Source organism: Parasteatoda tepidariorum, chromosome 1 (genome assembly GCF_982258835.1).
Source record: "Parasteatoda tepidariorum strain Cologne lab strain chromosome 1, Ptep-v5.0, whole genome shotgun sequence".
Lineage (NCBI taxonomy): Eukaryota > Metazoa > Arthropoda > Arachnida > Araneae > Theridiidae > Parasteatoda > Parasteatoda tepidariorum.
In genome coordinates, this window is record NC_141755.1 from 62304955 (window position 1) to 62328875 (window position 23921).

The 23921-nt window shown below is 29.7% G+C and overlaps 1 protein-coding gene across 1 annotated transcript in view; it reads left to right on the forward strand.

The window, feature by feature from the left end:
* The first annotated feature begins 12922 nt into the window (after positions 1-12922).
* Positions 12923-23921, forward strand: part of LOC107438229 (glucose dehydrogenase [FAD, quinone]) — a 46566-nt gene continuing 35567 nt past the window's right edge. The window contains exons 1-3 of the mRNA XM_087165252.1: positions 12923-13457; positions 14836-15038; positions 17671-17860. Of these exons, the coding sequence (XP_087021378.1) occupies positions 13304-13457; positions 14836-15038; positions 17671-17860 (547 nt within the window). The 5' untranslated portion in view covers positions 12923-13303. The remainder of the gene's footprint in view (positions 13458-14835; positions 15039-17670; positions 17861-23921) is intronic.

Sequence of the window (23921 nt, forward strand, 5' to 3'; positions counted from 1 at the left end):
AAACTACTTTTATCATAATGCCCTTAATACATAACATAACGCCTAAATACATAACGCCCTTAATATATACCTTATATATTAGTTACTAATTACAACTTTACGTATTTCCTATTACTGGAATATTAGCAGTGCTTATAAAAAGCTGATCAACAGTGCTTATAGTTTGGAGATATATTACAATTCTTGAAATGAGAAGCACCAAACTTTATAATAACAATCTATAGTTATAAGAACACAAGGTTAAAAAAGCTGTTTTATGACGTAATAATTTAACTTGAGGTAATAATAATATAATATTAAATAGTAGTATAATAATAACAGTATAATATAATAATAATATATTGTCAATAGTTAACATTAATTTTCACGTAAAAGAATGTTTTAATTTTTAAAAAAATCTTTCCAGTCAAAATTGCTAAAGCAGCAAAATTTATAATTATAAATAAGTTCTTAGATTGATTTCAACGTAGTTACTAATTTATTATATAATTCATCAAAAGCACCCATGAACTAATTAGCATCTTTTTCTTTTGTTCAAATTGTTAGCATATGTTGTAAAGAACAAATTCACTTGATGTGAATTCCACAATAACAAATTTAAAGAATACTTTATTTGATTCCACAATACCTACTTTTGTCAAATCTGAAAAAAAAATATTGCAAAATCTGAAAGAGTGAACAGGTAAAAGGCAAAAATTAAATCCACTCTCATTTATGCCATATGACTTTCTACTTACATATTGTCTTGATTTTTCAATGTACAGTTTTAAGTTTCGAAATAACTGAAACGTTATTTATTTATGAAGGTGGAGCAGCTGTTCGCCGGAGGTGACTAGTTATATATAAAAATATAACATTATTTTCAGTTTTTAGTTTTATGCGAAGTCTTCTGGAAATCTTTCTTACTGGAAATAGTTTCTTAGCCCGAAAACTTACTTTTTATCAAAAATTAACAATTTATTCAGCATATAATAACATAGATAACTTGATAAAAGAGACAAGATTAGCAAACATGCTTTTAAAATCTAATTATTTCAAGAAAAATGGTTCTTTAACTTTGCATTTGGATATAATAGATACCTAGAGCAATTAAATATGATTTTGAAGGCAAAGCTAAAAATGTAATTTAACCCATAAACCTTTCGTGGCCATTTGTCTACTTTTAGTTGCCAAAGTTTTTTATCATTCCAGTCGTATGTCTGCTGCAAAATAATCTTTCTGATCATATAGTAGGGCACAATATTATTAACTTAAGGTGATAAGCTCTAAAGATATATAATATACATAACAATATTTTACAACTTGTTTTTGAGTGTAATAGAATTATCACTTTTTTACAAAAATAGTTATTTTTCTTCATTATCAATCATGATATGCTTGATAATTAAGAACAACAAAGTTTCAATCATAACGATTTTTTTCAACATTTTCTCAATAAAATTTAGAAAACAGAAAATCTAGTTACATGTATTTTTGTTTTTTATCGTTAAATGACAGTAAAAAAATTTATTTTAGGTATGAAAATTTAGCAACAATCCACTTAAGGTATTTAACAACTATTATCAATGCTTCCTTGACTCTTGGATACTGGTGTATTTCAGTGCTTTGCTTTGTGGTGAATGGTCGTGATTCGCCCACTTATTAAAATAAAATTCTAAAAATATGCAAAATGAACATAACTTATTTTTATAAATTTAATAAATTCATATACTATTTTATTTATTTACATTTAAAAATAATTAAGAGGAAATTTCATTTGGAACAAATAATTCTTAGATTTTTTATCCAGCATTAATCTAGCATCTTTAATCTAGCATTAGAAAAAATAGTAAGGGACTCAAACATCAACACCCTAGGAAATATTTTCAACAAATCAGTTCAAATATTGGCTTTTGCTGATGATTTAGATATTATCGCTAGAACGCAGACAGCACTAACACAATCCTTTTTATGTCTGGAGAAGGAAGCCATTAAGATGGGATTAAGAACCAATGAAAATAATACTAAATATATGCCTTGCACAAAAGCTGGCTATGAAAAAACACAGTTTGAAGTTGGAGCATACAAATTCGAAGCCGTTGATAGCTTCACCTATTTGGGGTCTAAGATTAACAACAAAACGACACTACACAAGGAATACACACGAGAATCACAATGGCCAATAAGTGTTTTTATGGTCTAAGAAAATATCTTAAATCAAGCCTAATAAAAAGAAAAACAAAAGTGTTACTCTAAAAATGTCTTATACGATCAGTGCTTACATACGAATGTGAGACCTAGACAATAACCCCTGGAGATGAAAATATGATAGCTAGATTTGAGAGAAAAATACTACGAAGCATTTTTGGTGGAATAAGTAAAAACGGTACCTGGTTTAGAAGATCAAACACGGAACTTTATAAAGCATATAAAGAACCTGATGTCAATAAATTTATCAAAATTCAAAGGATTAAATGGGCAGGCCACATTATAAGAATGGAGGATAGCAGGACAACCAAAAAAGTTTTCAGTGCCAGGCCAACAGGTACAAGAAAAAGAGGACGACCAAACCTAAGATTTTTAGACTGCCTTGAAAAGGACCTACAAGTTTTAAAGATAATAAATTGGAGAACCTTGGCTAAGGGATGAATGTCTTGGCATAGGCTTGTTGAGAAGGCCAAGGCCCATCCTGTGCTGTCGTGCTAATGAGAAGAAGAAGAAAGTTTCATTCATAACGATTTTCTTCAACATTTTCTCAATAAAATTTAGAAAACAGAAAATCTAGTTACATGCATTTTTGTTTTTATGAAAATTTAGTCAACAATCCACTTAAGATATTTAACTACTATTATCAATGCTTCGTTCTCCTTGGATACTGTTGTATTTCAGTCAATCTTTGTGGTGAATGGTGATTCACCCATTTATTAAAATAAAATTCTAAAAATACATAAAATGAACATAGCTCATATTTATAAATTTAATAAATTCATATACTTTTTGATTTATTTATATTTAAAAATAATTACGAGGAAATTTCATTTGGAACAATTAATTCTTAGAATTTTTTTATATACACGTCCTAAGTAACATGGCTTAGAAATATCAGTTTGAAGATCTTCATTATCAATCGTAATTGGCTTGGTAAGGAAGAACAACAAAATTTCCAAGAAAACACCAAACAAAATTTAAATCTAACCATTATAGCATCTATAAATAGCTTTAATACGAACGCCGAAAGTTAATGCCAAGCCACAAAAAATTGATTTATACGAAATGATCGTTATCAAAATAAAAGATAGAGTAGAGAGTTCATGTTTGTTTATATTATATTTTCAGCTATAAAAAAAAACTGCGCTTTAATTTGAAATTTCAGCATCTTATAGTAATTTTTATACGATGGCAGACAGAAATATATGGTTTCTTCAAAATTAAATTTTAAAACACTTAGAGTACCAATGTATTTATTAATTTATATTATATTGTATTATTATCACTATTGTATTTACCAATTTAATAATTTTTTTCTATGTAAGAACTGTCCTTTTAATAGAACTCTAGATAGTTAAAATAATTCTCTCTATTTACGTCCTTTTGAAATTACCTACATTTACGTGGCAGACTCTGGAATTTAGAATTAACTATGAAACTTGTCTTCTTAATTTGACTTTGATGCGATCGCTAACTAATGTAAGAGTTACTATAATGAATGATGTTAAAGTTCAAATAAGTTTCTTAAAAGAATGAATTTTTTAATCTAATGACGAGATGATTCCTTTTCTAGTTGCGTTAATGCACTTTAATAAAATGTAAAGCCTTCTGAAATAATTTTCCTAATTTATAATGAAGCTTTGAAGTTTAATAATTTAAGCATTAATTAACTTCCCTTGTTAAGATGAAATTTATTAAGTGTGCCACTTTTAAAATTATTGAGAAATTTTTTCTCCCATTTTCTGCTGGAAGTTCCTTAAAATGTATTGCAAATTTTGTATGAATTTTACTCTACTGCTGTGGAATTATTTGTTACCATAAATGTGTTTACAAATCTTTTAAAATATCAACTATTTGCTAAAATGAATATGTTTTTCAAGTCGTATTTTAATCCATGCTAAATTATTTCAAATTATGAAACAATTTCGGAAAGCCTATTTTTTTCAAGTTCTTTTCTAAGAAAATGTGTGTTCTTTTTTTAAATTTTAGAATAGATAAAATAGTATAAACATGCTTCATTTTGTGGTTTAATGGTTATTTGTAAGGTGTAAATATATTAATATATCCTTAACAAAAATTTAATTTAAAAATTAACTAAGATTGAGAGACACAAATTTTTTTTCCAAGTGGAGAACAAAAACGTTATTGTTATTGAAATCTGAAGAATCACTATTAAGAAAGGCGGGAGAAAGATCATCAGAACCAGTTGGTGGCTGGACGAAGAGGGAAAAATTTTCTAACCTAATTCCTCATTTTCTCATCTGTTGCAACCGAATAAGTTTGGATATTTTTTATTCCGCCTTCCCTTTTTTTGTTCATCAAATTTACATACTTTTCTTCCTCTCTTCATATGTGTTTGTATATTTTTGCTTTAAGAGTTTACGAATAATTTTATATGTTAAGGATAGTGATTTAGATAAAACCGAATATATTGATTTTACTAATTTGTTCGCATAAATAAATCATAATTTTAATTTGAATATCGTTTAGTTCGTAGATTCTCCATTTCATATTTAGTTAAATGTCTCTTCTAAGACAATATTTTATTCTATTTAATTACATATTTGCAGTGTATACTATTTCAGCAGTGCACAAATTTTGGAACTCTATATAACTAAGAATCTTTTATTTTATACTATTCAGACAAAAGAATTTGCAAAAACCTTTTTCTACGAAACATTTTCTTCCATTTTTTAAAATTCAAAACATTACTATAATGAAAGAGATATGTGATGTTTTGGTAATTCTATGCAATCTGCAAGTTTAAAAACTTAAATTCCTATGTATTTATATATTTTTGTATTTTCTGTACTCTTACAACTTAAGGAAATACGAGTAATTCCGAAAAGAGCCAAATGAATTGTTTTTTGATAGTTACTCATAAACTATTCTCAGAAAAAGTTCTTTGTATCTTTTTTCTTTGTTTTTATAGTAAATGAAATATAAGCATAGAATTTCTTAGAAAAGTTATAGTCTAAATAATCATGGTTATAGTTTTTTTAGGAAAACTATTATTGTCATCATTTATATATAAAAAGTCTTTTAAAAGATGTACACTGTAACAATTCAAATCAAATTTCGATATTGATTACCTATACTTTGTGTTTTATGGTAATTAATTAATGTAAAAAAGACAGTATATCATATTTTTGTTCCGTAATATGTTCTGGTAATAAAAGATAAAGAAAATGGAAATAGATTTAATTCAGAAATTTTACAGTGTAATTTTTTTAAAAAAAGTTTAAATCACATACAATGTATTGAGTTAATAAAAGAGGTCGTGTCGTAGTAGCTCATTGGTTAAAAACACTGTCACGTCATTTTGATTGACTGATATGTGTTCCTTAGTGGTGACTTAAAGCCCAGCTTCAAATCGACAGCAGGGGAGAGTGGGGTCAATTGTAAAATTTTTTACTTAACTATTTTTAACTAACAAAAAATCCTATATATTGTTAGTATTAACTGGCAGACGAGTAAAGTAGACTATCCTCTACTAGAAGAAAAATAAATACCTTATTTCAAATGTTATTATATTAGTTATTAACAATTTTTCCCCACTTACGGGGTCAATTGTAACAGTTCATAAATTCAACTAAAACATAGTTAATTATACATATTATCATAGTTGAGATATATTTTTTTATTGATCAAAATAGTAGTGATATTTTAGGAGTAAAAATAATAATGAGCAGAGACCTAATGGGTTAAACTTTTAACTTTCAGGGGTTAAAAATTTCAATTTATGCTGTGAAAGGTGACAAATAAAATAATGCACATGCAACATAATATAAATGATATAGGAAACTATTGGTGGTTCTTAAAGAGTTAAGTAATGATTTATAAACATAAGATTATTTATTTTCAGCTGTTACAATCGTCCCTTTACTTATTGTTACAATCGTCCCCAAGACGCCATTTCAGCTTCATTTGTTAAAAACAATGCTAGTTAATTAACAAAACTAATCTTTTATTTTGAAGTGTTAATTAAGGTGTCCACTTACTTATTCAGCTAATAATTTTTATTTGTTTAAACAAAATTACTTTGTTACAATATAATATTGTAATACCAAAAAAAGTACTTAAGTAGCGTGAAAATATCTTTTGTAATGTAACTCTTTCAAAAGAACATAAAAATGGTTGCCAGCAGGGGTGTGCATGTCGATTTATTAAATAAACCTTGTGCGCTACCTAGGAACCAAATCTAGAACCCGACCCTCGAAATTTTTGCTCTGTTACTATCGTACCCTGTTACAATTGACCTCACTCTCCCCTACCTGCTAATCTAGGAAGTGAAGACAGCTTGAGCACAATGCTGACAACATTACAACAACCATGTCGTTGGAACCGTGATGGCTCATGGAATAGAGTGTTCACCTTCCAATGAGGTGAACTGGGTAAGAATCCCAGCGATGACTGGTCGATATAAATTCCGCATTCGTCTTGCACCAACCGCAGTGATGACGCAAAATATCCTCAGTGATAGACGGATCATGGGTTGGAGTTCCCTTGCTGTTAGGCATACCGAGGAAGATTTTCATGGTTTTCTTCTCCATGTAACGCAAATGCGCGTTAGTTTAATCAAAAAATCCTCCCTGAAGGTAAATTTCTCCCAATACTTGAAAGAGATTAGCGTATATGATGAAAAAACCAAGAATAAAAATTAATAATTTTCAAATGACACTGAAAAATTATTCTAACCGTTTTTCTGTTAGAAAATGTTTGGCCAAAAAATTATTAATTTTTGTGAGCAAAGCTAGTTTTTATTCATGCAATCAATAGAGATTTAATGAAATGATGCAAAATGTGAGCATGTATTCTTTAGTATAACAAAAACAGGGTTTAAAAAGGACTTAAAAATTCTATTTTTAAGCAAACTGTTAAATACCCTCTTCAAAGTGAATGGTGAAAAGTTGCTCAGCCTTGCGTGTAGTATTTTTTTATCTGCTTGTATTAGGTCTCATACGATTTTATATTTAAAAAAAAAACTTCATTTGTTTAGACTACAGCTTTACTTGTGCAAATTGGTGCAAATACAAAATTGTAGTTTTTATTCATAAAAATACTCATAAATTTTAAGTTATTAATCATGATTGATCTCTTTTAAATTCGCATAAAAAATTACATTGGTAACTATACTTTATCTTAGACAAACACCATAATATAAGTCCCTCCCCCCCCCCTATTTTCCCTCTCATCAAAACCAGACGCGCGTGATCATGCAATTTTTGCCACTTTCTATGAGAATAGGGGAAGAACAGTTCGACATAGATTATCTAAGTTTTTTTTTTCTCGATGCAATCTTTTTTGTACTAAAACATGTTGTACTAAAACGTGTAAACTTTTGCTGGATGCAGCAGCCCTCATAAAGTGTATTTAATCAGATCAAGTACGTTTTTTGTTCTTGATTTCATAACTTTCTCAATCTGATAAATTAGCAAATTAAATATGCAGAAATAAAGTCATTAAAAATTGCATCTTACTGCTTGAAAATTCGAGTATTTCACCAAAATTTACTTAATGAGGGCAGCTGGAAGCAGCTGCCCTCATAAAGTGTATTTAATCAGATCAAGTACGTTTTTTGTTCTTGATTTCATAACTTTCTCAATCTGATAAATTAGCAAATTAAATATGCAGAAATAAAGTCATTAAAATTGCATCTTACTGCTTGAAAATTCGAGTATTTCACCAAAATTTACTTAATGAGGGCAGCTGGAAGCAGCTGCCCTCATAAAGTGTATTTAATCAGATCAAGTACGTTTTTTGTTCTTGATTTCATAACTTTCTCAATCTGATAAATTAGCAAATTAAATATGCAGAAATAAAGTCATTAAAATTGCATCTTACTGCTTGAAAATTCGAGTATTTCACCAAAATTTACTTAATGAGGGCAACTGGAAGCAGCTAACCTCATAAAGTGTATTAAATCAGATCAAGTACGATTTTTGTTCTTGATTTCATAACTTTCTCAATCTGATAAATTAGCAAATTAAATATGCAGAAATAAAGTCATTAAAATTGCATCTTACAGCTTGAAAATTCAAGTATTTCACCAAAATTTACTTAATTTGACGCAATTCTTTTATCAACAGTACATTAAGAATATATTCGTGGATTCCATATTAGATAAATTATTTTTGAATCCCTTTTCCGAGAAAAATATTATAACATGTGTCGTTATTGTTGAATCAGGTACATTTCTAACCGTGATAGTCGAATTTCCCCTATATGATAAAAAATTCTAGATACATTGGCAAATATCTGAAGGTGTTATGTCGAACTTCTTTTTTTAATTTCATCACTCAATCTTTTGGAAAGCAGTATAATAGGTATGTAATTTGTTGTGTAATTTGTTTTGTATATGAAACGCTCATAAAGTTTCCAAAAAAGAACAATATATTTATCTTTTCCTATGCCAAAATAATCTATCCATTATTAAAGGTAAGTATTTATTCAATTCTATTTGCTTATTGAAAATACCATTTGAATATAGAAATAAGCCGAACTAAATCAAATCGATACACTACGTATGTAACCCTTTTATTCTCAATTATGCTTTTGTTAATAATTTTTTTATAGTCTGTAAATCTTTTAACTTCAGATGGTTCTTTAGTTTTCTTCTACAGTGATAAAATGAAATGCTTAGCACAAGCAACCGCTACTCTGACGGCTGTTCATTATAAAAATTATACTTCTCAGAGGAAGATGTTTTCTTTAATGGACCCTTTTCAGAGGAGCATTCTAAAGCTAAAGACCATTTCAAACAATTGAAACTCTTTCCTAAATCAGTAACGTCAATTAACCAAAAGCGAATAAATTATAATCAAAACTATTAAAGAGCCTCCAATAACTCCGTTTTAGACAAATACTCAGCACATGAGTTCAGAAAAAATAGAACACTGATAAAAAGATAGTGTAGGGGAGAGTGGGGTCAATTGTAACACTTTTTACTTAACTATTTTTAACTAACAAAAAATCCAATATATTATTAGTATTAATTGACAGACGAGTAAAGTAGACTCTCCTCTACTAGAAAAAAATAATAAAAACCTTATTTTAAATGTTATTATATTAGTTATTAACAATTTTTGACAGTCGTGCACTTGTTACAATTGTCCCCACTTACGGGGTCAATTGTAACAGTTCATAAATTCAACTAAAACATAGTTAATTATACATATTATCATAGTTGAGATATATTTTTTTATTGATCAAAATAGTAGTGATATTTTAGGAGTAAAAATAATAATGAGCAGTGACCTAATGGGTTAAACTTTTAACTTTCAGGGGTTAAAAATTTCAATTTATGCTGTGAAAGGTGGCAAATAAAATAATGCACATGCAACATAATATAAATGATATAGGAAACTATTGGTGGTTAAAGAGTTAAGTAATGGTTTGTAAACATAAGAAATGGGGCCCAAGGGGTTAAACAATTGCAATTGTAATTATGAATTTTATTTTCAGCTGTTTCAATCGTCCCTTTACTTATTGCTACAATCGTCCCCAAGGCGCCATTTCAGCTTCATTTGTTAAAAACAATGCTAGTTAATTAACAAAGCTAATAATTTTTTTTGAAATGTTAATTAAGGTGTCCACTTACATATTCGGTTAATAATTTTTATTTGTTTAAACAAAATTACTTTGTTACAATATAATATTCTAATACCAAAACAAGTACTTACGTAGCGTGAAAATATCTTTTGTGATGCAACTCTTTCAAAATTACATAAAAATGGTTGCCAGCAGGTGTGTACATGTAGATTTATTAAATACACTTTGTGCGCCACCTAGGAACCAAATCTAGAACCCGACACTCGAAATTTTTGCTCTGTTACAATCGTACCCTGTTACAATTGACCCCACTCTCCCCTATAGTTAGTTAAAAAAAAGTAAAAACTATACACTGTAAAAAATCCAGAATCAAATTACGGTAAAAAGAAAATGCAACCTGGATGCATCTTCCATTAAATTAATTTTACTGTAAAATACGTTTTACATTAAAATCCTGTTTCACTGAAAAATTTTGTACAGTATATTTTACAGTAATAATTATTTAACTACAGTTATTCAATGATTTTACAATATTACTATAAAAATTGTGGCATTTCAGATTTTTGGTTCCATCAAATTTTACGTTTAAAACTGAACTGAACTGTTAGAACTGAATTAAAGTACGATTTCTTACCGTTATTGATCCGGAAATTCTTTACAGCGTGGCTCTATTTGTTAAATTTTTATCGTAGTAAGTGTCATTATTGATAGTATGACATCAAATATGCTAATTAATCAGTGCCCATTATTAATTAACTGTATTGTTAAAAGTACTTTTCTTCTGAATAAAAATGCATGTTATGACGTATTTGGATTTTTAATCCTCATATTATGAGAGATTATCAACGAAGAAAAAGTAATATTATTTAATAAAGAATAAGCTGTATATTTTTCCTCTTTATAAATTTACATTTTTATAGTATTATGTCCTATCTTAACTTAAAAAATATTTAAGTTAAGATAGGAATCCAGGCTAGGAGCTAATATCTTAATTAAAATAGATCTTAACTTTACAAATATTTCGAATACTTTATTATTGATGCTTTTCAATTATTGTTTTATGTTTGAAAATTTTCGAAATATCCACATTTTATGGTACTTATGTTAAATGAAGTAGCTTAAATTCTAATCACGTTTAAATCAATATTTTTTTAAACGTGTTCAATAATAATACTAAGTTTTCCTTCTTCCCTTTCTTAACTTTTCTTTGGTTTTCATATACTCGTATTATACTAGAGAAATGTTGGTATTATTCAGTTTATGGATGTCATTAATTCTTAATTAATTAATTTCGTCAAAAGGTTCTATTGCTAATTTAGTATTAGATGCCTAATATATTATGGTGTAATAATGCCACCATTTTTCTTTTAATACAGCTCTGATTCTTCTTTGCATGGACTATATGAAATCTTAAGAGGACCAGGCGTTGCCATTCTTGAAGCACATTTGATAGGCTATTCTTGCTTGAATGACAGTGCAATTCTTATGAATATGATTCTATTAACATTTCCCAGAGTCCATGTGAAGCTGTTTTAAAAGAAAAATGGTGATCAAATACAATATGGAGTTGTTTTTATTTCTAATGCGACGTGCCAGCACTAGAAACCCTGCTGGGAGAAACGAAGCGAAATTAAAGCAGAGGGTGCTTTTCTTGTTTTTCAGTGAAAACCATATACAGGGGGTGGAGAAAAATATGGAAACACCTTGTGAAATGCATGTTTGAAAAGATTGATTTTAATGAAATATGTAGGTGGCTCTGGCGTTTTTGACTACTTACGCCACCTATACAACTTCGTAAATGTGCTAAACAGTTCAGTTGTTGTCGGAGTACTGTTATGTGAGGTTGTCATTGCATTATGTCAGAATTAACAGACTTCGAACGTGGGCAAATTCTTGGAGCACGTATGGTAGGAGCTTCCGTAAGCAAGGTAGCCGAGGTGTTTAGTGTTTCAAGAGGTACTGTATCGAAGATTTATTCCGCATATTTGAAAAGCGGAAAAACATCATCTGCTAAATCACAGCGCGGATGAAAGTGTGTCCTGAGTGATCGTGACAGACGATCATTAAGGGCAATTGTGACGAAAAGTAAGAGGACCATAGCTGCAAAAGTTACTGCTGAAATGAATGTTGTGTTACCGAACCCTGTGAGTACCAAAACAATTAGAAGGGAGCTTCATAAATAGGGAATTGCTGGCCGTGCTGCAATTGAGAAGCCACTCATCAGTGATGCTAATGCCCGTAACAGGAAAAGGTGGTGTTTAAGTCATAAAGCCTGGACTATAGCGCAGTGGAAGCGAGTAATATGGTCTGACGAGTCTTCATTCACATTGTTTCCCACTTCTGGCCGAGTTTACGTCTGGAGAACACCATCTCAAGCCTATAATACAGACTGCTTGTTGCCAAGAGTGAAACATGGCGGGTGTTCTGTTATGGTTTGGGCAGCCATATCGTGGTTCTCTGCTGGCCCCATGATAACTGTGTCAGGGTACATGACTGCCAAGACTTATGTGAAAATTTTGGCTGATCAAGTTCATCCCATGGTACAAACTTTGTTCCCGGATGGTGATGGTGTCTTCCAAGACGACAAAGCCCCTGTTCACACAGCTCACATTATCCAGGACTGGTTTTCTGAGCACGAGGATGAGTTGTCTCATCTCCCCTGGCCAACACAGTCACCAGACCTGAATATTATCGAACCTTTGTGGTCTACATTGGAACGGAAAGTGCGTTCTCGTTATCCACCGCCAACATCGTTATCTGAACTTGCCACCGTTTTGCAGGAAGAATGGTATAATATTCCCTTGGCACACATACAGGAACTGTATTTATCCATTCCGAGAAGACTGCAAGCTGTTTTGGATGCCAACGGGTTTCCTACACCATATTAAGCAAAGAAACATGTTTTTTGAAGGTGTTTCCATATTTTTGTCCAACCCCTGTATGTCTAAGAATACGACTTCAGCCACGCACGTGTCAGAACCCGGCTTAGACGGCGGACCCATTCAGTCATCCATAGATCGTAATTTCGACCTGAACCAGAGAATAATCAATTTCCAATTCAGTACCCCCAGAGGTATTGATTTGTTATGTGAACTTGTTGGACTTTGTTACCTGACAAATTTAACGTACGCCAGTCACCAGTTACTACTCCGGGAGTCTTCGGCCAGCGGGGATCAAACTCACAACCTCTTCGACATACGACCTCTTGAATACCAACCAGGCGATCCCGGCCACACTATTGAGTGGCTGATTACAATGAAATGTGTACCAAAATGAAAACAAGCCTTTTCCAAAACCTATAATTTTCATTACGCAAAATTTCCCATACCTATAATTTATAGAAAAAATTCGCAATTTATATCAAAATTTTATCCCTGAAACCAACAGATAATTAAAATAATAAATGTGCCCATAGAATGATACTGATCCAGTTCCGTATATATCAAGTTAGAGGCGCGTTAATGAGCAACAAAATGTCTAAATAAAAACTGTATTTTTCCTTAAATAGTCGAAGTACAAAATTAACAACTAAATAGGAAATAGTTTCATTTTTTGCAGGCACTAAATGATTGACATAGCAAGGGAAAAGTCATACCCCACACCAGTTGCCCAATCTCCTCTTTTAAGGTTATTACTTCTCTCATTGGCCACTCAGAAGAATTCTCCATCCAACACCAAAACACCAGATTCTATTCTGCCTGAATATGACTTTATAGTAGGTAATATTTTACATTACATTAAAATAACTTGTGTGCACGTATGTATGCATATTAAATCATATTATTCCTGACTACTGCAAGTAGTCCGCTTTAATTTGTTGCAGGGTGAACAAAAAATTATATACCCTCTTAAATCTGTTAAAACAGCAATTAGATAAGACGCACAGTAAGCTAAAAAAAACGAACCACCCTGAAAAACTTTTGATCAAATGATCGGATCTTCACGTTTTAGGACTCAGTTGTTCGAGGGGTTGACCTTAAATATGCTAATTAATTAGTGCAGACGATATTTTAAGTAATAAACCAGACACAAAAACGTACTTTCTACGAATGAATTCGATTCTTCGATTTCTGCCCGACCCCCAAAATATAGGGGGAAGCCTCAATCTGGGAAAAATGGTCCCCATAGTTTGGTCAGGAGAGCGATTCAAAGTGAACTCTTTAATATTAATTTTACTTTTTGCGCTTTTCGCCATAACTCGAGAACTTTTTAAGTGAATTGAAAAATTTTTGCAAGCAATTATAAAATTCGTTTATCCTGAAATAATCCCAAGCAAAAAATAAGTTTTAGTAAGTATTTATTATTTTATTCTTAATAAGAAGTTTTAATTATTTTGTTCTCTAAAGAAATAGTAGATTTAAAATTCGATTTCTCAGGAACTATTCGACCGATTTTGCACAAATGTTGTATTTTGCCATGTAGAACTACATACTGTGGCGTTGCGGTCTAATTTGCAAATTCCGAATCTACTAATCTCTGACGTTGGATTACGTCACTTGCAGCCGATAATTGTTGTATGACGTAAACTTCACACGTGAATGCAGATTTCCTCGGAGTATATGCGTGAAGTACGAAATCGGTGAAACGCGCACAGGATGCATTCTGATATAACTTGACCGCCTCTCCACAGCTCACTCTCTCTCTCTCTCCGTCGGTTCGTGACTAACTACCCAGCAATTAGGCATGTTCTTGCCGGTTACTCATTTGCAGCTTTTTCTATGCTGCTTGAATGTTAAAATTGTTATATTTTATTTATGTTAAAATGTTTTGTTAAGTTTACCAAGTTCTTCACTGTTAATAAAGATAGTTGTTCATTTCAACTGGGAGTGTTGTTTATGGAGTGACACGACATGAACCTGTAGTGTTTTTTCATGAACACTTTCACGTGGAAATTTATACTAGAGTTGGAGTCAGATTCTTCCCAGAGTTACCAAATATACCAACCTCCACAATACTTTAAAATGACGTAAAAAATTGTGTACCTTACAAATCCGGATTTTTTATACTGTTATGAAAAGGTATAAATGGTTAGAAAAAAAGCGTGTTCATTCAGAGAAAAAAAGTTTTTGCACTTATTTATGCTGTTTTTATATCTAGTGGGAGCTGGCTCAGCTGGAGCTACTGTTGCCAGTCGCTTATCAGAAATACCATGTGTGAACGTGCTATTATTAGAAGCAGGACGCAAACCCCCACTTCTTAATGATGTTCCTGCATTTGGAAATACTTTTTGGAACTCTGATCTCGATTGGGCTTATAAAACTACACCCCAGAAACACACTGGCACGTCTTTAAAAAACAGGGTAAGTTTGTAAGAGTAATAAACACAATTTCAGATGATAACTTTCACAAAATGTTGAGTTTATGTCAGTTTTTTTTTTTTCAGATTCTTCTTGAAGTTCATTACATTTTAAGAACTATTTCCTTCTTTCTGCTTTTTTAAATACTTAAATGCCTTAAAATAGTAAAAACCAGGCACCGTATTTCCTAAAGAAATATACGTTTTGGTTTGCCGTTAAATATTTTTAGTGAAGAATAAAATATCATTCGCAACAAAAGACTTAAAATGGAAAATTTTATCATAGGTATCCTATAATTTTTTTAATTTTGAACGAAACCAACAGTTAATCCCTGCTTTTACTCTAAATACTACTGAAGAGATTAAGAAAATAAGAAATTTTCTCATCATTTTCTGTTTAATCCGGCTTACTGCAACTGTTGCTATGAAGGGCTATTTTTTCACCAATACATTTACTAAACTTAAATAGCCTCTAAGGATATAACGATCAAAAATAGTACTTCGTTATTTTTTGCCAATCGTAGGTATAATATTAGACTCTGAAACAGATATCCTTTCTATTATTAGTAATCAATGTTGACCATCAAAAATTGTCTTAAGATTGTGTTTCTTTCACTTCATGTGCTTAACTTTGTCAAATATCATTTGGGGTACATATTTATGATGTTATTATCAATCAATAAGTACATAAGCTGCTAATCTAACTTATGAAATGTGGTGACCTCAATATTGCTTGTTTTATTTTTAATGTAGTTGTAACAAAGTTTTAACACTTTGGATTCTGACTTTTGGCCCATTTTTTTGTTATGTATTGATCAATGATTAGGATAGTAATCATGATTGGGAAATCTGTAAAGATAAAATAACAACGGCAAAGTTTAAATAATAAATGAAATAATAAATAACCAATAATGAGTAACAAATGAAATTGACAAAACTGATGATGAAGATAAAATGTAGTGCATTGTTGTTCATTACTGCAGCAAACTGTACCCTTTCCCTAAAGATATGACTTCAGATATCGATGAGAGTGAATAGGCATCAGTTTCTGTTAAGGTCAAGAGAAATTTGCAATATCTTGGATACGTTGCAAGTCACTTAATATTCAAAGTGGCACAAGGTTACCACATTTGCGAATGGCGTTTTAAGTGTTGTTTGCAATTGTAAAAATTACAGTGAGAGTAAAAACTTTGAATACAACTGTTTTAGAATGTTTATGCATTCTATGTGTATTATCACCCAATGTTTTGAATATCTTAATAATTATACTGTTAATAATTGTGCAACAGCCAGAAAAGGCTATACCTCGCTCAACGCTTGGTCAAAATTATCAGTCCGTTTAAATGTTTCAGAAGCATCCAGTGTCCTTAAGATATTCAAGAAAGTTTCTATCTGGGTTTTCTCCAATTAAAATCGATAGTTAAAGATATTCACTGTTAAAATATTGTTGTCTCTTAGCTTTAAAATTGGAATACTAAGTTAATATGTGCTTTATATTTGTTAACGATTATCTGAAATTGGAGAAAACAGGCTGGTTGGTTCAGTAAAAGGTGTCGATGTGTTCGTCTGGTATGGCCTATACGTAATCTGTTTATTAATACATAAATTTTTCTGGAGCAATTAAGAGTTTTATAAGGGGAAATTGGCGGTTTTATTTCATGCAGTTTATTATTTATTTCCATATTCCATTCTGTGTGCCAATTAGTATTTAAAGCATCTATTATTTCACTTCGAACATCATGTCTTAAAATTGGCCTGTTAGAGAGATTGTGTGAGGATTTTGCAGTAGAATAGGCAAATTCATTTCCCAGGTATCCTAGATTATCAGGTTTAAAAAAACCTTAAGGCGTATATCCTGAACCCGCGCATCCTATGCATTTTTAAAATAATTATATTTCAATAAACTATTATTTTTATAACTGTTTAGTTTTTTTTTCCCTATCCATGCAAAATACAGGATTTTTTGTAATCCTTACATGCATTATAAATCTTTCCTATCATTTTCTAAAAATGAAAATATGTTAGAGCTTATGCACTAATTAATATTAATTTGAAGAAGATAAAAACAAGAAGTTACCTAACTTTTTCGAACCATTATAAAGGTCAGTCTCTGAAAAATTGAAATTAAAATAATCAGAAGCTACTTCATGTGTTTGATGAATATTAAAGGTGATACCAAATTAAAATCTAATTCTATAAGTAAACATTTGGACTGTAATAAAACCGTAACATTAAAATCCAGAATTTCGTAGCATCCAAAATTTATATTTAAAAAAGAAACTCTTGGAATTTTTTAGCATTTTACGGCAGATTATTTCCGTGATTTTATAATCCTCAATCTGCACAATTTATTGATACGAAGTCCTTTAATAAGTAATTAAATATTTTCTATCCTATTACCTTTAGAAGGTGCATGAAACTGTAAAAAAAAATTACACTTTTGATGGTTAAAGAGTCATTTTTAATGATATATGAAACCCTTTTTGTTGTTTTACACTAACTTCACAATTTTATATGTTAGGTAAAGCACCAATTTTAAAAAGTAATTTTATATATCTATGCTGTCTCCTCTTGCTTATAAAAAATTATTTTATAATCTTAATTGATATTGTTGCAATATATTTTGTTTACAATAGCAAATAATCTGGCCGAAAGGTAAAGGCTTGGGTGGTTCAAGTTTGTTGAATAGTCTGCTTGTAATCAGAGGAAATAAGAAAAATTATGATGATTGGGCAAGACAAGGTGCTACAGGATGGAGCTATCCTGAGGTTTTACCATATTTTAAAAAACTTGAAGACAATCAAAATCAGTTATATGTGGATAGTGGTAAATATGCATTTTGATAGTATTTAATAATATTCTTTAAATATAATGATTACACTGGACAGCACTATTTTTTTTCTCTGTTACAGGAGTTTTTTTAACAGATTTTAGATACTTTGTTACTGTATTTGAAATTTGTAATTGGCTTCTCTCTGCTAGCTACAGTTTAATAAAATGACAAAATGTACAAGTCAAAATTTACAAGTTATATATATATATATAACAAGGGCTCCCCTAAAAGTTTTGGAACAAACATTTAGGGGAGTTGTTAGGACACAACGTCAGAAATTGCACAAGAAACTTTATATAAACTTTAAACTTTACAAGAAACTTTTATGGAAATGTCGTCTTACACTTCTAGGGCAGTTTCCCTATTATCAATTATTTCTTCATGTGCTTTTAAAAAGGTCATAATAGGTGAGCGATCCCAGCAGCGTACGATTGTATTTCAGGCTATGGGTTCCTTTTCAATTATAATCTTGATGATGTGTCCTTTCTTCCCTAGAAGTTTGTCACCACATGTGCATGTCCCCCAGTTATTTTACACTTATAAATTTCAGCAAAAATAGACTAAAATTGTCTTTCCATTAAAAAAGAAATTTGTAGTTTGAGGAGCAAAACTAAGTTCAGATTTGATATTCCCGCACCCAGAATAAGCAGGATCAAGTTTTTGTATGAATCCAACAAAACATGCGTTTCCCAATATTGTTTATGGACAGTGAAATATCGAATAATCCATGTATTAGAATATTTTCTAAAACAATTAAGGAGAATCTATCAATAAATACAATTTTTTAGCTCAGAGAAACTTAATTTTGTTTCTTTTTTCTCTTTTGGTCTAATGGTTACAATGCAGACAGAATTTTTTTTTCTCCTTTTCTCCAAGGGTTGGAAATCTGAAAATCTCATAAACAGTATCAACTTATTTTTAATTAAATTAAACATATTTATCTAAATTATTTAATAGAAAAGTGTGCTTTTTCAATTTCGGTAAATACTTGCATGCGTCTGCCTTAACATGCTAAACAAAAATCTTCAAATTCCCATACTAAAAGTTAAAAGTTGCATTACATAAGGGTCATTGAGGCATCATTGTCTACAGAAATTAGTTGTAAACATAAGATTTGGTTAATAGCAGGTTTCCATATTTTTATGACAAACATAGATTATATCCCAATATTTGTGTGTACAGTCCGCAAAAAAAAACGAATCACCCTGAATAACTTTCGTTCTAATGATCGGATTTTCACGAACTAAGTGTCAATCTTAATGGTTCCTGGGGGTGACCTCAAATATGTTAATTAATTAGTGCTAACTATTAATTAAGTTACGAAATCAGACACAAAAACGTACTTTCTCTGAATAAACATATATTTTTTTTTACATATTTGGAATTTAGACCCTTGAATTAGTAGGGGTAGACAAAATTTTAAAAAAATTGGGTGGTAAATTGGGCCGCAATAAAGGTTTATATATTTGGCGATAGTCCAGAAAACCGCCAAAAAAAGTCGCCTGCGCAAATAAATATTTTAAGATAACCCATTGACTAATTCAAAAGAGGAGTGCTTAATTTTACTAGGTTGCTACGCAACCAATCTCTGATAGTAAAAAAATTGAAATAATGTTCAGTGATTGCTCGGAGGGGCTTAATTTATTGTTAATAGAAAATATCTCGAAGTTTCCAGGCCATAAACAATTTTTTTAGGGGATTTCTGTCCAAAAAGCAAAAAAAATATTATTTTAATCTCCTTTGAAAAGTAAATTTGAATCGATTTATAAATTATTTATGATAGTTTTTAGAATTTAAATACATGAACTTTTTATCTGATATTATTTAGATTACACTGTTTTTACTATATTTATTCGAGGATTTTATACTAAAATAAAATGAGCGTAACTTATTATAGCTATATACAAAATTTTAGGGATAATCATTTTTACAGCTTTAATCGAGTCTTCTAGGCAAGAAAGTTTGAAGAAAAAAAAGTGCTTGAAAAATAAAATGTAGATTATATAATAATTCTAATGCACATTCACAAGGCTTTCTATAATTTACGATATTTCTTTTTTCTATAACTCAAGGAATTGCTGAATGTTTAGTGGCATTTTAAAAAGATTGAAATATGTTATGTTTAAGAATAAGATATTGAAATAATATGTTGCAAATTGTAGGATTCATTGTTTAAAAAATCGCTTCCTTCTACTAGATATTTAGGTTACATCGTTTCCTTTGGATAAAGATGATTAGCAAATAGCATCCTCATGTTTCGATACATTCTGAAACTTATACGTTCGCAAATTCACCATAAAATGTCGCACCGCATATTCTTCAATTACGATAAGCTACATTTACCACCAAATACTGCTACTATGGTTATTTTTGCTTTCTTATATATATCTGATGATCTCTTTTTAAACAGAGCTCGCAAGATCCTTAAGATACTGAAATGGGGGCACAAAAACTTAAGAGATAAAATATTTAATTTCATTAACTCAAAATATCTGGTGTCAAAATGTTAATTTTTAAGTTAAATATAACTTTTGCAATATTGATGTTCTTACATTTTTAAAGACCATATGAATCCTGATAAAATATTAAAATGCATATGTTTACTTTAACTAGTGTAAAATCCTTATCAAAATAATAATCAAGACCCAAATGTAAAACAGTATAATTGACGATAAAAACTCAACTGGCTTCAAAACATATGAAGAGGGAAGTAAAAGTCGACATGTTTCGAGTTTTCAAATATAATCGCCCATTCTCAAGACTTGTCAGGCTTGGATAACTTGTGACTTTTATTATTGGACGCTCAAAACATGTCTATTTTTATTATCATCTATTATTTTTTTAAATCAATGAAGTTTTTATATTTTCGATTCAGTTTCTTGGGATTATCCATTTAGTTACACAACATATTAAATTATTTCACTCGATATTAAAATAAGTTTTACATATGTTATAGGCACAGGTTCTTAGATTGAAAAAAAAATAATTCACTACTTTGTAAAAAAATTAATGCAGTAAAAAAAAAAAAAAAAATTTATTTTATTTAAAAGGTATTTTTTATATATCGATTCCAAAGTTTATTCGACATATATTTCAGGGTATACTTTCGGAGTATTTCGATCGAGTTTATTTTTACACCCTTATTTGCTTAAAATTATTAAATAATTTACTTAAAATAAATTATTCAAGCTACATGATTTAATGCATTTATAGTATAATAATAAACGGAGCTTCCGACGCATATCCTTAACCTTAATACCGCTATCATTAAATAAATGGAATAAGCTTAGATAAGTAATAAAAGTTAATTTTTCCCTCGTTTTAATTTTCAAGGAATAACATGTTTCGATCAAACAGATTTCATTCTGGAAATAGTGAAATTATTGAGTAGGTCCCTTGGAGCAGTATCATTCTTATCCTCTTTTGACGAAATATAGGAAAAATTAGTTTTCACAGTTTCTGTAAAAAGTATGTTAGCCTACTTGCCACGTTTTTTTTTAAAAATTTTTTTTATTAAAATAAGGTCGGAAATTGTGTATTTTTTATAGCATTTTTTTTAAAAATCAGATGACTCTAAATTTGGCACAGCTTCGGAATCCTTACAAATTTCAATTTTTAGTATTTCCTGATTAACAAAATAAGGCATTTTCCTGATAACAAATTATACTACAATAATATCTTGGAAATCATGCTAAAGTAAAAAATTAAACTAAATAGTTTAGTATATTATCAGAAAAAAAAATCTACTTGGTATCATAAAGAGTAAAAGATATAATGAAATAATTAGTGAATCACACGTGGTCAGATAATTAAGAATTTAATTTCACAACTAAGATAGTAGGACGACATTTAAGATACTGAGATATTTTAAGACACTGAAAAAATTGGCTACGTATTCCACAGCTTTTTATGTTCGGTATCTTTATCCTCTTTGTAGTGACTTATAAAACATGAACACTATTTTAGATAATCTAAGTTGAAGTCACAAGAAACAAAAAAAAAAGACAATCAATAATTTATATTCTTTTTTTAAAAAAAAATAGTATGCTAAGTAAATAATCAGCTGTTTTGCATTAAATAATTTTAAACAGCTGAATGTTTTTAATTTCTTAACAAGGTTTTATTCTTAGCTAGCAGACAATAATTCTTTAAAAAAACTTGACTATAATTTGAAAAGGAAACCTAAATTAAAGAAAATCTAAATTAAAGTTCTAAAAAAATTATTAGTATATTAATGAAGAAATAATAAACGTAAAATGGAAAAGAATAAGAATTTTAAAATGCTAAAATTTTATTAAATAGTTGGTAAAATAGTTCTGTGATACAATTCCGGAAATTTCTTTTAAGATTAGGATGATAAAGGGTAAACCAATAAATGAAGGAGCATTTCATAGATATTTCTTAGAAATAAGATTTTAAACGTTTCAATTTAGATTGATTGGTAAGAGTAGCTTACTACCTAACAATAGGAAGTCCTCTAACAATGCATTTAGTTATCTGGTCTTTGAGTCTTCTCTGGAAAAAGTTTTGAATTTGTTAGTATCTGTTCAACGCCTTGTTTCTTTGACAAAATTATAAGGTCAGTGTTTGTTGTTATCCGTTTATTGCATATTATAATGCTTTTATAATATTAATTGCATATAATAATGCTTTTTCTTTTCATTGTGAAAAAAAGAATTCAAAATATGGTCATTGAAGTTACGTTTTATTTATTTTAGGCATCATAACAGAAGCAAGTACTGAGATTAGGGGGTGTTTATTAACTGGATTACCGAACGATGAAAAACCAATGTATAAACAAGTGTTCCTTTACTGGGATTTTTTCAAGTTAATGAAAATAAAAGAAAATTTTTAATTTTCTTGCACCTTTTGTCATATTATAAATCAAAATTATGTTAAAAATAAATAAAAAACTTCTAACCAGTGAAGGAACAGGCATGTTCCTTCACTGAGAATAGATTTCCCAGTGAATGAATAGTATGTGTGAAATATGATTTTACATGGATAATTAGTAGTTCAGCGACATAGAGGACTCCTAAAATTCAGTTAAATGTTGTATGAATAGTTCCTATAACAATTTCATTTAAATATGCAAATTTAATTGCTAAATTTATTTAAAGAATTATAATAATAATTAATTCATTATTTATCTTTATAAATGTAGTGATTAGTTATTACATCATATTTTAGACACCTTAATAAACTATGTTTATTAACCAAATATAACAACTAAATATAATAATAAAAGCTTGAATGGAATCTTTGCAGGATTTTGTGCCAATAATTAGCTAAATTATTATCCTATTGCCGTCTCTTTTTGTCCTAACGGGAACTGGTAGAAAAAATCCATTTAAAGACAATTATCTAGGTGAAAAATGGGTGAAGTTTTTTAAGGTGACATCCACCGATAACTCAGTGCAATGCGAAGATAATTTCAAAAGGCAAAACTTCCCTTAGAGAAAAACGATTGGTTTCATAAGTAACTACTAGATATAAGTCAATGAGAGATGGGTTTTACTCAAACTTCGAAACTCCTTTTTCTCATTTATTATCCAGTGAGGAATTCTGGAAATGGAACTGGAAAATCAAAAGAAATTTCGAAGATACATTTACATTGGCCAAAAATTTGGAAAAAAGAGGAAGGTTAAATCAAAAGAAAAAGAAATAAATTACTCATGACGAAGAGAAAAAAAATACTTAAAAAGATTTTAAAAAAAGCTTAAAAAATATGAGGAAAAGATTAAACAAAAAAATTATCGAATTATAATAATAATAAAAACATCATCAGATTACACAATGATAAACATTCATAATTTAGAACGGACTATTAAACTGTGAGAAAAAAATGAAAAACATTTTTTTTAAATTATGTATTCGAGCATATTTTACTTTCCATTCCATGCCTGAAAAAAGTAACATTTTCCACGTTAATGTTGTAATTCCAAGAAAAATCTTGTTTTTAGGCATTTGTGTGGCCTATGGATTCCTAACGAGCATTAAACATTCTCAAAATTAAGTGTTCATTCACTGGAAAATTTAGTGTTTATTCACTGG